Source organism: Brienomyrus brachyistius, chromosome 10 (genome assembly GCF_023856365.1).
Source record: "Brienomyrus brachyistius isolate T26 chromosome 10, BBRACH_0.4, whole genome shotgun sequence".
NCBI classification, from domain to species: domain Eukaryota; kingdom Metazoa; phylum Chordata; class Actinopteri; order Osteoglossiformes; family Mormyridae; genus Brienomyrus; species Brienomyrus brachyistius.
In genome coordinates, this window is record NC_064542.1 from 18,778,292 (window position 1) to 18,795,040 (window position 16,749).

Sequence of the window (16,749 nt, forward strand, 5' to 3'; positions counted from 1 at the left end):
ATAGTCCTTACAGCACTAAGAAAGAGCCAGTATATGCTGCGGTTTAAACGGGTATCTGACCCACTTTATTTCAAGCTTTTTGTTGTTCCTGCTGTATGGTTGACCTCAGGTTCCCCCCCCACCTCCTTTCCCTTTTTCTATACCTTCCTCTCTGCCTTCCTCCTCTCCAAAGTCAGCCCCTTGCTTCTGTTCAGCTCAGGGGGGTTTTTCCAAAGTGTGCAGTGAATTAAATGGGTCAGGATAGGAGTGAGCACTATTTTTACCAGACAGCAGTTTTCCCTCGTCGCCCACAGGTAGCTGAGCTGTGTGCCTGAACAAAGAGCCAATGACAGGGGGTTTCCCTCGCCATTAACCTCCTGTGGCTGTTCCTAGAAGCCGCATTCCTGCCAGCCACTAGGGTCCAGCAAGAGAGGGAGAGATGAACTCCTTCCACTGTATTTTTCACTGACGTGCCAGTTCCTGTTCTACGAAAATGATGGGGCCTGTTTGTCATTGATGTGAAAGTCTGACAGCCAGACCATTCACACCTGCTCCCAGAAAATCATAATTCCGGTCTCGCCTTTTTGCCAAAGTATCTAGTTCACTGAATCAGTCAACAATGGGAAACATGACAACTTGAGTGGGACACCAGAACCTCAGGAGTACTTCAGGTCATTATTTGAAAACAGAGTGTTGAAACCAATGTAAAAACAACTCAGTTGAGTATTAAAATCATATTTTTCCAAATGGTCTATTTTTTCTGGTTAATTTGCATGCCTCATATATTATGTGGCTTTGAGGGTTAAGACTGCCTATGGTGAAATGCTGGTTCAAATCCCATGGCGGGCAGAGTGATGTCACTATTGGGCCCTTGAGCAAGACCCTTAACCTCAACTGCTCCAGGAACTGTCGGACCCTGCTCAATGATCCTCACCTGCAATTTGCTTTGGACAAATGTGTCATGCTAAATAATAATATTTTTCAAATACCATAGGTAGGACCCATTGCCAGTTTGAATGACTACAACTTGAAACTCGAATTGACGCGTTTTAATGTGGAGTTAGCACCTTTCCTTCCATGACTTGAGTTTCTGTTTTTCGAGTTTTAAAACAAAAACTCTTTCAAGTAAAGAAGACAAAAGGAAAAACATGAAACACATCACAGGGTGTTGAATACAGACTGGCATACTGACTACAGACAGGCGTACTGACTACAGACAGGCGTACTGACTAGAGACAGGCGTAATGACTACAGACAGGCGTACTGACTACAGAAAGGCATAATGACTACAGACAGGCATACTGACTACAGACAGGCATAATGACTACAGACAGGCATACTGACTACAGACAGGCATAATGACTACAGACAGGCATACTGACTACATACAGGCATACTGACTACAGACAGGCATACTGACTACAGAAAGGCATAATGACTACAGACAGGCGTACTGACTACATACAGGCATACTGACTACAGACAGGCGTACTGACTACAGACAGGCGTACTGACTACAGAAAGGCATAATGACTACAGAAAGGCATAATGACTTCAGACAGGCATACTGACTACAGACAGGCGTACTGACTACAGAAAGGCATACTGACTACAGACAGGCGTACTGACTACAGACAGGCGTACTGACTACAGAAAGGCATAATGACTACAGACAGGCATACTGACTACAGACAGGCATACTGACTACAGAAAGGCATAATGACTACAGAAAGGCATAATGACTACAGACAGGCATACTGACTACAGAAAGGCATAATGACTTCAGACAGGCATACTGACTACAGAAAGGCATAATGACTACAGAAAGGCGTAATGACTACAGACAGGTATACTGACTACAGACAGGCGTCTTGTGACTACGGATTTATACTGCCGATGTCATCTGTTCACACACACCTTTGGTAGGTCAGAGTGATGTCAACAGAAATTTCAGCTTTAAAGATAAAAAACAAGACATTTTAGTACCACACAGTCACTCTTCAGAAGCTCATAGTACATGTATTTTTTATATGAAAGACTTTGAGAGTGGCCGTCATCCGTGAGGCCCTGGAGCTATTGGGCTGTAGAGCCTGTCCCATCGGCATATAAATTCCTGGGCCCGGCACAGAAGTACTTCAAGCGGACCCCCATGACGTGCAACCCCTCAAACCTGGGAGCCTGGGACAGCTGTCCCAGTTGTTCCCCCGAGACAGCGGGCCCAATGTAGTGTGTCAGGTTCAAGATGTTCATACCACCACCAATATGCCAGCCCCCACCACAGGCTAGGCAGGTTGGCTCTGCTTTCGGGGTCTCCCTACCCTATGCCTTCAGAGACAGTGGCTGCATCTATGCATGCTACACAAGCAGCAGGACTGCATCACCGTCAGGGAGAGACTTCCCCAGCCCATGTGTCCTCCAGCACTGCCCCCCCCCCCCTACCCCCTGTTTGCCTTTGAGTTGGATTCTGAAAAAGCCCCCTGCAAAATGGGTCACCTTTCTTCTGCTATTAAAACATGTGCACCTGCATGCCCAGCAGCAGCTAACCCATGCATTGGTGTGTGTGTGTGTGTGTGTGTGTGTGTGTGTGGGGAGGGGGGGTTCACTCTGATATTCCCAGAGATGTTTTAGATTAAGGGCAGAGAAGTGGAGCAGCCCATGAAATGGAACGGGAGGCTTGGCTTGCGGGACATCCCAGTGTAGGCGCACGCAGCTCTGTTTTAAAGGGGAAGTCGCCGAAAAAATGACCCAGGAAAACAGCTGTCCTATTAATCTTGCTGCACATGGAGTTTTCCCAGCATTTTTCCAGCCATTATCGATAACTGCATATCTACAGCGGCTCCTAGTCATTAAGAGCCTCTCCTTAGAGACGAGGTCCGCGTACGGTTCAGTGCCAACACACTGCAGCACACTCACATTAAAAACAAAAAACATTCCTACTGAAAGAATGTAGTCCACCAATACAGTAATATATAATCAGTAAACTATGCTTCCATACCAATTTTAACATATGAAAATATGTAAAAACAGTGCTGATCAACAAATATGCGTTGCTTGAATGTCAAAAGTATATTTTACACATATTGGGCAAATATATCATATATTACTGTCATAGGGGTGATATTCAAAATTTTGGCTGTATGTATATAACTGCTTTGTATTTGTAAAGAGAATTTAGTGTGATCTATTTATCTTCACATTTTGATAGAAACTTTTGATGTGATTTCTGGGAATTCTGGGATGCCGAGATCCCGAGAGAATAAACAGGGTTAACGCCGACTTCCCTGTAACCAAGATGAGTCACTGCACTCCATTGTTGACTGCACAGCTTTGGTAAGGCACAGTGTTTGATCATTCTGCACTATTACGCATAAAATACCATCCTCTGCATAGTCACCACTCATTAGGGAAGCCATTACTTTGCAGTCAATACCTTAATCCAAGAATACTTTCAGAAGCTGCCCACACTTGGGGAAACCTCTATAGGCTGCACGTTCACACGCACTCGGGTGATGCTAGTCAAAGATGCATCGGACAGCGTGTCACCGGGCTTAGCCGCATCTAGCCAATAACTGGCCAGAGATCTGACAGACGCTGGACTTCACAGCATGTACCAGGTCCTAGGAGAACCTCAGATCAAACTCAGATATGCTGAGGCAAACGTGTGAACCAGAGCTGCGTCGCCTCTCGATCGATCAGATTACCAAAGTCAAAATCAGATTATTCGACAATTAAGTTTCCACAACATTTTGACCGGATGTTCAGAGCAGCTTCATACTGTGACTGCTTAATTAAGCTTCTGGAAATGCAAATGACTGTGCAATATCCATTCACACCATTCACACATTAACTTAAATAACAAAATGCTATGTTGTAAATATTTCAAATACATTAGAAAAACAAAATAACCTTGAAAATGTTAAAGTTAAATGTTAAAAACGTACACTTTCAAAATAATACAGGTTCATTACCATAAACTGCTGATTAATTAAAAGAACACACTTCGTCTTTCAGGTGTTTTTTTGCTGGAATGATGAAAGAGTCTCGCGTCAGCGTCTGACCTGGTGAACTTTGCACTGTCCTGCTACTCAAGTCAGAAGTATGATGTAAGAGTTTAAAAATAAAATGACAAGAGAGGCAGCTTGGGAAATTTAGAAAGTCGTTGACCTTTAGCGAAAATCTCCACAGAAATCTAAACAGCATCCCCCTGTTAACACACAGACATTCCACAATATCACAATTACGTCAGAGGCCTACTCTATTTATAGATCAGGTAGCAAATAAAGCCCAACATTAATTTTGATTTTATACAGAACCACATAATCAAAATCTTCCTGGGGGTAAGTTTATCTTTGAGTTTTTACAAAAAATAATAGATATAATAGTTTCATATAATATTACATGGCAGCCAACTATGAACCTTAAAAGACGGTTGATACAGATTTAGTGTTGCCGTCGTTATTGTTCATTTAAAGGAGACTCGCATGCAGTATCACACGGTGTAATTCAGAGCACCATCAGCTCTGTGACCATGTGAAGATCAACCACGTGATAACAATGTTTTCCTTTTAAAGCATTACCTTTGTATGGAGGTTTCTGTCATTTAAACCTGCTTCATCTTTGTCCCTGGTCTCATACCCCCAGCCACATGTATGGAAAACTAACATATAGATTAATATCCAAAAGATACGGCCACTGATATGGAGCACTTACACTACATAGACAAATGTATTGGGACACACCTCTTAATCATTGAATTCAGGTGTTTCATTCAGACCCATTGCCACAGGTGTATAAAATCAAGCACATAAACATGCAATCAGGTTTGCAAACATTTGTGAAAGAATAGGTTGTTTCTAAAGAAGAAAAACAAGCGTGGTACTGTCATGGGAGGCCACCTTTACAATAAGTCAGTTTGTGAAATTTCTTCCCTGCTAGATATTCCACGGTCAACTGTAAGTGGTATTTTTGCAAAGTGGAAGCATTTAGGAACAACAAACTCAGCTACAAGCTGGCAGACCATGTAAAGTAACAGTGTGGGGTCGCCGAGTGCCGAGGTGCATAGTGCAGAAAAGTCGCCAGCACTCTGTTGACTCGATAACTACAGAGTTCCAAACTTCCGTTGGCATTAACCCCAGCTTGAAAACTGTGCTGGGAGCTTCATGCAATGGGCTTCCATGGCCGAGCAGCTGCATGCAGCCTGACATTGCCAAGCACAGCAATGCCAAGCGTCAGATGGAGTGGTGTAAAGCACGCCGCCATTGGAGTCTGCAGCAATGGAAACGTGTTCTGTGGAGTGATGAATCAAGCTTCTCTATTTGGCAGTCTGACGGATGAGACTAGGTTTGGCAGATGCCAGGAGAACATGCCTGACTGCATTATGCCAACTGTTAAGATTGGTGGAGGAGGGATAATGACATGGGGTTGTTTTTCAGGGGCTGGCCTAGGCCAGTGAAGGGAACTCTTGATGCTTCAGCATATCAAGGCATTTTGGACAAGTCTATGCTTCCCACTTTGTGGGAACAGATTGGGGAAGGCCCTTTCCTGTTCCAGCATGTCTGTGTCCCAGAATGCAAAGCAATGTCCATAAGGACAGGATTGGGTCAGGCTGATGTGGAATAACTTGACTGGTTTGCACAGAGTCCTGACCTAAACCTCATGAGACTCCATTGGGATGAAATAGAATAGAGATTGTGAGCCAGAGCCTTCATGTCCAGCATCTGTGGTCTGACCTCACAAATGTTCTTCTGAATGAATGAGCAAAAATTCACACAGACACCCTCCAATATCTTGTGGAAAACCTTCCCAGAAAAGTGGCAGCTATTATAGTCACAAAGAGGGAACAAAGTCCACATTGATGCCTATGCATTTAGAATGGGACGTCATAAAAGGTTTAATGGCCAGGTGTATGGGCACCGTGAGGTCTGATCACTTGGGGCTATAGCCCTGATTATTTTAAGCTGAGCCCCGAGTATTTTAGTCCCGATGCCGACCTTTCTTCAAAAAAAAAAGAAATGTCAAGCCCCAGGTAAACCTGACTTAGCCACTGACCTTTTCAATAGCTAAAAACACCCCTGGCCAGGTGTCCAAATACTTTTGTACATATAGTGTATATAGATAATCAATTCATAAGGTAGGGTGTCTTGTGGCTGGTTTTTACGTCACGTAACCAGACCATATGCGATTCTGAATGTTTTTACTTCCAATGCCGACACGCCTGGCAACCACAAACTTTGACAGCAGGCCTGGGACGGTGCTGTTCTCCTAAACTCCACACACCAATCATATCACTGCAAAGGAGACACAAGCAACCTGCCAGTATCTTTTGTGCAGAGATATGACTGGTGTGTGGAGTTTGATAGGAGACATCGCACTACCTTAAACAGTTCACTACAAAGTCTGTGCACTGAACGTGCTACGGATGCGTTATAAAGGTGCAGTTAGGATAAAATGTAAAGTAGTGAATCACTGACCGTTCCCATTTGATCACTGCTCGCCGAGTTGTGGCACAGGCAGAGAGGCCCCTCACTATTTTCATCTGAGTCCGCTGTGCGAACGCATTTCAGCTGCTCGTGCTTCTGAAAAGAATCTCTTGCCTTTAACATTCCCATCATCCTTTGCTCATCTGACTGTCAATAAGTCACAATGACCCAGCATTAAATCCAGGTTGTCTTTCCAGATCTGATGAAAAACATAGCTTCTATAGAATAGTTTTATAGAAGTCTGAAACTCCCATTGTTTGCTATATAGATGACATTTAAACTTTAGTCACTGTCTAAATGAGGCACTGCGGTGGTCATCCTGCGGCGAACCACAGAGCTCGTCCCGACATCATGAACTCTCATTGGTGAATTGGTCTGACATGCATGGATGAAGCTTCAAGGCTTTTTCATACCAAAGTGGAACTCGGAGTGAGCTCAGTATAACAGAGATGATTAGGTGGATGATTAGAAGGAAAACAGCTGACCAGACGAACATGCCCCCCATATGGGTTAAAGTAACTGTTTTTTGCTGGGCTAATCTTCTGTGCTTCACAAGCAGAGCATCATCAAACTGAAATCTGCAGCTGCAGCTGCTGACATCATGGCTAAGAAACAGAATAAAAAAAACACGTTTATATTCCCACCATTTACACTAGTCAGGGCCCCTGGAGCTTATCCCAGTCCATCACTGGACAGAAAGAGGAAACCTGCAGGATATAGCATGAACATCAAACCCCCTCCCAAAAAAGTAACCAAACAAAATACTCGACTTGTAGTATTTTAGGTTTTCCGATTGCAGTCACAGATTTTTATGAAATTTTATTTCCCCTTGTAGGGATGGGAAAAAATGGTCCCCACGATGTCAATATACAGCTTTTTTAATCACATTGTGAGTAAATCTGGTCCCCATAATGTAATATATACCTTACCCACACACACACAGCTTTGTAATTATATCTTTGTAATTATATATTTATTTCGATGGGGGAAAACTCAGCCCTAACCTTAATCATAGGTAATAAAATCAAATAAAATATGAGACATTTCGGCATATTTGTTTTTTAATAACAGGTTTTTATTACATTGTGGGGTACATTTGGTCCCCACAACGTAATATAAATATAATCCACACACACACATGCACACTAAAAATAGAGAAGGGATTCAGTAGTACCCCCTCCATTGGTAATGCTGATATTAATGATCCTGGTTGCATCCATCTTTGTTAAAAATACTGTAGTCTCAGTCACACTGGTAATAGTTGATAATAACACTATTAAAAACACATTGCTTATACTGACAGCATGAATCACAGTCACAGAAATATTCTCAGATGGTAACAGTCTCCTGTGAGCAATAGCAGGAAAATACCACTTGCAATAAACACTACAGACTTACTGAGGTGTACAGGTATCCATCGCTGTTCATGCCGATGTAGAGGCCTGACTTGGTGCCCTGGATGGCCACAATTCGCAGACCCACCGGGATCAGGTTGAACTGCACTGCCGGGGACAGAGGGAGAGGAAGCGGTGCATGCCAGGTTACTGTCAAAGCAGGAAATGCTGTGCTAACATTTTATCTCCCTCTTCTCCCAAGAATGCAAAATAAAATGGAACAACTGAGATCGCCAAAAATCATAAAACACGAGATAAATTCTCCTTTCTAACTGCAGTGTTGATACTTGCCATCCTGCCACTTTAACTTGCCCTGAACTGTACCGATAGCCGTCATCTTCTACACGATGTGAATCATCAAACCCTGTAGCTATCAAGCCCTGTAGCTATCAAACCCTGTAGCTATCAAGCCCTGTAGCTATCAAACCCTGTAGCTATCAAGCCCTGTAGCTATCAAACCCTGTAGCTATCAAGCCCTCTGGCTATCAAGCTCTGTAGCTATCAAGCCCTGTGGCTATCAAGCCCTGTAGCTATCAAGCCCTGTAGCTATCAAGCCCTGTAGCTAAGCTGAGCCTGGGGTGCTCTCTCAGGCTTTTGGGTTCGCTAATGCTGGCTACCCGTAGCTTTTCAGTCATTTTTAAGATTTTATTAATTACTTTTAAGGTCATGCATGAATTATTCCCCAAACACATTTCAGAGTTACTGCCTCCATATGTTTCCCCTTAGGTCTACCAACACAGCAACTCCTAGGATCCAAAGGAATACCTTTGTAATGAGAGGGGACTGTGCCTTTGTAGCAAATGCACCAAGGCTGTAAAACAGTCTACCTCTGCATTTCAAACAGGCTAAAATCAGGTTCCTCATCTAAAAACTGCCTTTTAATTAGACTTTTGTTTTTTACTGCTATGTAATTAGCATTTTTTACTTTTTTATGTCCGAGTTCTATATTTATTGTGCTTTAACTTTATTGTATCTTATTGTAATGTATTTTAATTGGTTGGATTTTATGACACTAATCGTAACAGTTACAACCTGCATCATTTCGATAATTATTTCCTATTTCTATAGAAAGGCTTTGAATGTACTTTACGAAAAAGTGCTATAACCTATAATGATGATAATTTTATGATAAATCTCACAATTATCATCTGCATTTGGAGCAGCAGGGTGATTCAGTGGGCATTGAGTCTGTTTGTGTTGGATGGGCTTCCTCAAGGCAAACGATCTAAAGACATGCTTTTTCTCCTAAAAGTTCTGTGTGTGTGTGATAAAAATCTGTTATTCTGACGTTGGAATGCAATCGAAAAAGTAAGCCGAAAGTGTTGTATTTTGTTTGGTTACTTATGGTTAAGGTTAGGGCTGGGTGGGGGTTAAGGTTGTCATGTTGGGATTAGAGTTTTCCCCATAGAAAAGAATGGAGAGTCCCCACAAAGATTAATTACAAACCTGTGTGTGTGTGTGTGCGTGTGGGGGGGGGGGGGGGGGGGATGGGGGGGGTAATACAGTACTTATCCCCATAGGGGAAAACTCTATTTTATAAAAATCAGTGACTGCTATGAAAAAACTAAAAATGACAAACTCTTGTACTTTGCTTGGTTACTTATGGTTATGGTTAGGTCAGGGTGGAGGTTAAGGTCGTCATAGTTAGCGTTAGCATTTTTCCCATAGAAGTGAATGAGCGGGCCCCATAAGGATAGGTATACCTGACACGCACACACATCCTGCCACACTGACCAGGATAAGCTGCTAGAAGATGGATAGATTGTCTGTCTTTCCATTCCACATCAAGAAAAACTGAAGCAAGTGACAACAGGAAGCTCATAATCTCATGGGTAATTTCAAAATGAAGGGAAAGTCTGTGCAATGAGTTTTCAAATGCAACAGATCTGTTTTACGATGAAATTGAGATATGATGAGTTTCCCACAGACTGGACTGCGTTCAGTGATCCAGTGATATCTGCAAGAATATGATATACCTAAGGACTATTCTCCTATTCTGTTCCGAGGGCTGAGTAATCATGGAAAGATGTCATACCATAGGATGGCTATCACAGAACTGTTAATTAATTTACATTTATATTTGCTTATTTAGCTTTCCAAGGAGCCAACTAGGCACAAGTGCAATTAGTCTAAACTCCCAATGAATGACAAGAATCAAATGTAAGTCAGCACAGGAACAAGACGTCTACAGTGCGTTACAGAGTGAAACTGCAAGAACCTAAGAACAAAATCTCTGCAGAACGAAGATAAGTGCAAAAGTTCAAAGACGATCTAGGGTAGACAGCTGACCAGCTAAGAGTTAGCAGAAGACAGCAGGACAGTGACTGGATCAGCTAGTCGGAGGTTCACTAAAAGGCACGAAAACCAAGAATCCCTGCTTTTAGGGAACCATGGCATTACGAAGACCTCATCTTACTTCACTAAAGAAGAGGTCAATTCTGAGACAGGGGATTGCCGTTGTCATTATTTATTCACAAGAGGACTCCCCCGGATCGATGAAGCATGAATTATTGTTTAGCTACCAATTCACAAAATACCGATTCAGGCCATTGAACTTGTACCCCACCTTTTCATTGATTTCAGTGTTTGCTTGTCCACAGATGCACGAAAATTTGTGTGAGACACAGTAACATGAATCCTTTTGTTTCTGCACACAGTTAGAGCAACAACGGTTTTTATCCATTAGATGGACAGAAAAAAAAATCATGTTTTTATGTGTATATATATATATATATATATATATATATATGCATATGTAAACTTCTCACCTCCCCACACAGATCACCCCTTTCTATTTTTGTTTGACCCCCAAATACCTTGTGCACGGCAGCAACACCTGCGCCCCCCCCCAAAAAAAAAAAGCTTGGGTGGCGGGGAATCCATTCAGCCACACTATGGCAATCTGTCCTCTCCCCTGCCTGCCTAATGGGTCACTGTCTGCCTTTCTCCCTCCGCAAATGTTCCAATCGGCACAGAGGAGCCGTTAGATTAATTAAAGCTTTCTGAGTTGGGGGGGGGGGGGGGGGCAGTGAGCGTAGTGACACTGAATCAATTTCGCCAGTCAATTCACAGCTTAGGATCGGTAGTACAACAGGAAAGCAGGAAGAGGTGAGATTGGGTGAGACGCCGGTCGTACTTTTTAAAAGGACTAAGGTGATTGGATGCCCCTGAATGGGAGAAGAATGTCACCTTTTTCCACCATCCCACAGGGTTTTGGAATTGGGTCTGAGGTCAGGCAAGGTTGCCAAAACCTCACACTGCTGCTGTGCCCTTGACAGTAGATGCCTTAAGTTAATACATCATCAGCACATTAATACCAGCTGTCCAATGGGAAACACTCCAGCCCCTAAAAATACTACTCCTGTCCAATAAAAAAACAGTGCGGCCGATAGAAAAACAATTTCTGCCCAATGAGAAACAGTCCAGCTCCTGAAAACACAAATGCTACTCAATGAGAATCAGTCCATCCCCTCAAAATAGTATACCTGCCCAATGAGAAGCAATCCAAACAATACCTTATGTTTCTAATGTGCTATTTCCCTCACGCAAACTGGACTCTATGTCATGACATTACTAAGGGAACCTTATCAGGGATCCATCTGAGTGTCAGGATGAACAGCAGTGAAGCGGCATCAGCAGTAATTCATTATTATTACTCCGATTTGTGGATGGACGGATTCTCACACACTCCATATACACCTACAAAAAACACACAAACGCATTATCCCACACGCACAAGCAGTTTCATTTCCAGGCAGTACAAGTGTACAGACAGCCAGAGAGACCACAAACCGCAGCTTTGGGTCAGCGTACGGTATCTGCTGATGTCTCATGGGATCGGGTTTCCAGAACAAGAGAGGTCCATAACGCTCAGCGCCGTGCAGCCACTGGTAAACTTATTGATCAGTTGAACATTTCACAGGCCACATTATCGACTACATGATCAACTGATCGAGTGTCGGGCTGAATGGACACACTCAGCTGGATTCACACTTGGTTTCGCACACCCCCAGCTAACCTAGACGGCTGGCCACTGCGCCACCATGCCCTGTCACCCTGGGTGACACCACATCCACCGCGCTCTCAGTCTTGCTCCCCTGTCCCTTTCTTCTCCCGCCTTTCGATTTTCCCTTCTCTCCATTTAACCTGCTCTCTCTCTCAAATGCAAATTTTAAAAAATGCTTTATTTGCCTGACATGCAGGCCTGGTGTTCCTAAAACAGGCAGCGCTGATACAGGAAACATGGGGAAAAAAGAATTTATAAATACAAACCTGAGCAATAAAAAAGGCTATATCCCCCACCACCCCCCCCCCCCCCGACTTTTCTCCGCTATTTGCTCTCTCTCTCTCTCACCACTTTGTTTCCTCCTTTTCTTCTCCTTTCTCATCCGCAAGCCGGTACTGTCAGAGACAGCATGCAAAGTAGGTAGTAAAAGGTTTTCTGGCTTCTAAGCGCATCGCAGATTCAAAAGGAGAAATTCGATTGGTTTGGGGGGGGTGGGGGGAATGGGTCAGAGAAAAGCCCCCCCTGAAGGAAATGAATAAACTTTGCTATTAACAGGGTGTGTAATTAGAGGACATAAAGGGAAATAAAGCTGACGGCCTTTATAGCTTTCTGGGGGGGGGGGACTATCAGGGATGTCTGCGGAGCAGAGCAGCTGAAAGTCGGTCTGGAGGCTCGCAGGCAGCCTCCTCTGTGTCCTTTGCTTTCTCACACCCCCATCTGTCTAGCCTGTAAGCCCCCCCCCCCCGAGATGGATCTCTGCAGCTGCTGTTGACTGGCAACCCCCACCTCCCAGTCATTTGGGACTGTGAGTCTCTAGCGAGTCACAGCTGTAATCTGCCGACATCCTGTCACCTGCCTCCTCTTTCGGTTTGGTGCAGAGAACAAAACCGAAATAGGGTGGGGGGGGGGGGGGAGGGGGGGGGCTCTGCATCTCCCAAAAGACTGACTTGCTAGTTTAGCTGTCGCTCAATGACATGGGATGATTTGTGCCCTTCCTGGCTTTTGGGAGGGTGGTCTTCAGGGCCCCTTCCCCCCACAGGTAGAGGGCTGCCACTATTACTGTTATTACGCAATCCCTTCCTCGCCATCCACTGGAATTTAAGTGAGGCGGCCCGTGACGACCCCCCCCCCCCAGCAGACAATGATGGAGTGCCCATCAGTGCTGAGCCACCTGCTCTTTTTGGCACAAGGGGGGCCTCCTGCCTGGTGTGGGCGGGGACCCCCGATCTCCAGTAGGGGCCCAGGGCGTCGGCTGCGGGGATCAATATGACAGGGCGGCATTAGTAAAATGAGCAATTAACTGGCAGCGGTGAGCAGCCGCAATGTGTAACGGCCCTGGCTGGGAGCCAACTGGGGCGCAGCGCCAACTACAGGCGGGAGGGAGAGGGCGAACGTGCTCACATCCAGTGTCCTCTGACAACTCCTACGGTCAACGGTACTTTTTCTGTGCATATGCTTCAGTGAGTGTGTATGACTGTATGTGTGTGTGTGTATGTATCATTGTGTGTCTGTGCATAGTGTGTTTGTGTGTGCATAGTGTGTTTGTGTGTGCATAGACTGGGTTTATATTGCATTGTGTGGACCAGATGTTACCCACAATGTGATGAAAACCTGTCATTTTGACGTTGCGGCGGCCAGTTTTCAGGTCCCCACGAAGATCTGTGAATACAATCAAAAAACTAAAAATCTCTTTTATGTTTTTGGTTATTTAGGGCTGGGTAGGGGTTCGTTACATACAGTACATGTTGTAATAAGAGTTGGAGAGGCCCAGAAAGATATAATTACAAATCTGTGTGTGTGTGTGTGTATGTGTGTGTGCGTGTGTATGTATGTATGTGTGTGTGTGTGTCTTCTCCTTTGCCAGAGAATGCAGGCTGTGTTCCACTGAAGAAAAGGAAACCTAAGCAATTAATACAGGTGTTTGGCAATTTTAATGGTTCTCAATCAGATTTACTTTTTAAAATAATAATAATAATAATAAAAATAATAATAATAATAATAATAATAATAAAGTTGTCCCCTGCCTTATGACACTAATATCCGGGATAGGCTCCCTGAATTGGACAATCGGGTACAGAAAGTAGATAAATGTATTATTATCATTATTATTATTAATTATATTATTATTTTTATTTTTATTTTTATTTTTATTTTTATTTTTATTTTTATTTTTATTATTATTATTATTATTATTATTATCACAGCCAACTTGAAAGTGTCAGTAATGCCAGGGCCAATCCACCTCACCCCCCTCTAAAGACTTCAGCCGAAAACCCCGAGGTGGCGGTGGGGGGGCTGCTTCTCAGCTGGAGGGGGGGCTGCTTCTCAGCTGGAGAAGAGGATCTCACTCCAATCTCCTAAATTATTTATCCAATTTGATGCTGAATTTGCCATTTTAGGGGCTTTTGCATAATCCGCAGTGAAGTGCATAATTATTCCCCTCTGTGTGTCTTGGGGTATACCCTCTCTCTCTCTCTCTCTCTCTCTCTCTCTCTCTCTCTCTCCGCACCCCCCCCCCTTCCACAGCCATGGGAAATGACCACTTAAAGTAAGCGGGGCGTACACGTGCACATACACACATACACTACACACACACACGCGCATACACGTGCACATACACACACATACACACAAACGTTTATACTCAAATCCGGGGACCGTCCATTCATATATGTACCCGCACACACACACACGCACACACACACACACTCGCGTGCTGCACCTCAGACAGTCACACGCCCACACCTCTTATTCACGCATGTCGTGTGCGATTCACACGCAGCGAGAGCACTGACCCTGCGATGCACACACATGAAAGCATACAGAAGCGTGCAGACGGTGCCTCGATCCTGCCGCCCTACATCACCACGCTGCAACACACTGCTGCTATTCCAAGGACTCTGATGTGTCTGTAACCCAAAGGAACATCAGCTTACCTTGGTGAACCTCATTTGCAATGCGGGCTGACAGGTGCAGAGCACTCACATGCTCACATACACTCACACATGATGATATCCACAAGCATATGCAAGTACACACACACACACACACACACACCGGTACATTTGGCCTCAGTTAAAACCGAATGAAATGGGTTTTACTCTTTTGTTTTCCATTATTCATAGATAATAACCAAATTACTATTTTCACTTATTTATTATTATGCCCCAGTGAAGCCTTTTTCTAGGTCAGAACTTTGGTCCAAGTGCTCAGAAAAAGAAAAAGAGATTATGACACATACAGAAGCCCGTGGGCCTCAGCAGACACGCTGCTGCTTTTATCAGAGGAGCCGGGTTTACCTAGAACACCCCAGAAAAACTCACTGGCAGGCAGACACACACGCATACACACATTCACACTATGCCACTGTTATGCCAACAGCCTGACATTTGGGGGAAGACCCAAAAAATTACTTTTAGGGGCCATCGGACAAACAAAAGAGAGACAGATTAAAATTAGTGGACAGATGCAGATTTTGAGAGAGAGAGTGATGGACAGCAACTGAAACAGATCCGACAACGGGATGAGAGAGAAGTGCACACTAACAAAAACTCTACAATTCAAACAGATGGAGAGGCTGATTCACAAACGCTGGAGAGGCACACACAGGCCGGCAGGCACAGAAACAGAGAATGGGTGGACGGACGGACTTACGGAAGGAGCTGCTCTCGTCCTTGGTGCCATCCATGGTACCATCCGGCTGCATCTGCAGGTAGAATCCGTGGCGGCAGTACAGGCGTGTGACGATGCCCTTCAGCTGCGGCTCTGGGGAGGGAAGGGTTAAGGAGAGGAGGGGTCAGGCAGGGTTGGGAGGGGATGGGACAGCAACGTGTTCCCCGGGACTTGCCATTTGCACACAGTCATGGCTTCCCCTGCCCTTACAGCGCCTCTGTTGACCAAAAGGACCCCGGCACAGCTGTGCGACGCGTGACACCGAAGGTTAAAATGGCCGTATTTCTAACGCAAACAGGCCACGTACTGCGAAGCACTGAATGTTTTATGAGCTGGGACTCTCTACCTTCCTTTGCTAAACGACTTGCCGTCATGCCCAGCCACTCGCTCCATCTCGGCCAAACATGAGGGCCATATGGGGTCCTCCACTAGGGCCTCGCGTTCGGGGGCCACACCAGCGATTATCAGGAGCACATATATGGGGGCAATGTGTGCCCGAGTGCAGGCTTGCCAAAAATAATGCTGTCGACCCCCTCCTCCCCCGCTAGGACAAAGAGGAGAGTGGAAAGTAGCAGGATGAATGAAGGCACTAATTTAAGTGGGTTTCTGGGGATTTCTGGGGAGAGAAGTAATAATTGGGGTCCGTCGGGCTGAAGGAGCAGCGACCAAAGTTAAGTGTGTGTGAGGAGTACAGCGGCCAAAGTGACCCCAGCTGTTCCTATGCACAGCATGGTTAGGAGTCCCCCCCCCCCCCCCCCACACACACACACACACACACACACACACCCCGGCAACCAACAGCTGGCCTTCGGTGTCATGGCAATACAGGAATGTACCTCAGCATGCAGCAGGATATTTTGTCCATCTCTACCTTTGAGATCTGGACTCTGACCAGCATTAAAAACACATGGAGCATCCGATTTGCTGATTGTCTAACACCTTGGAGGCCAATGAACTCCACCCCCCCCCCCCCCCCCCAAACCCCCCATCCCCCCCGGCACAGGCTGTGTGCTTTGCTGGTCCACCTGTCCAGCCAAAGCAATCTTAATTCTCATTAATGCGACTGAGCAGACAAACATCCTGCAAACAATAACGATTTAGGGCAGAGGACAGGCAATAACAATGTTTATCTTTATTGCTCATTTTTCATCCTGCTCAGTGAACCAACTCTGTGATGCACGTTTAGGACGCTGGTAAACTTTTGCGAGTGGGGGTTTTT

General features: G+C 44.8%; 1 protein-coding gene across 2 annotated transcripts in view; it reads right to left on the minus strand.

Annotated features, from left to right (window-relative positions):
* Window positions 1-16,749, minus strand: part of fgf11a (fibroblast growth factor 11a) — a 51,487-nt gene that overhangs the window by 7,474 nt on the left and 27,264 nt on the right. For both annotated transcript variants that reach the window (XM_049029557.1, XM_049029556.1), the window contains 2 exons: window positions 15,513-15,623; window positions 7,857-7,960 (listed from right to left, as the gene is read on the minus strand). In XM_049029557.1, coding sequence (XP_048885514.1) covers window positions 7,857-7,960; window positions 15,513-15,623 — 215 coding nt within the window. The remainder of the gene's footprint in view (window positions 1-7,856; window positions 7,961-15,512; window positions 15,624-16,749) is intronic.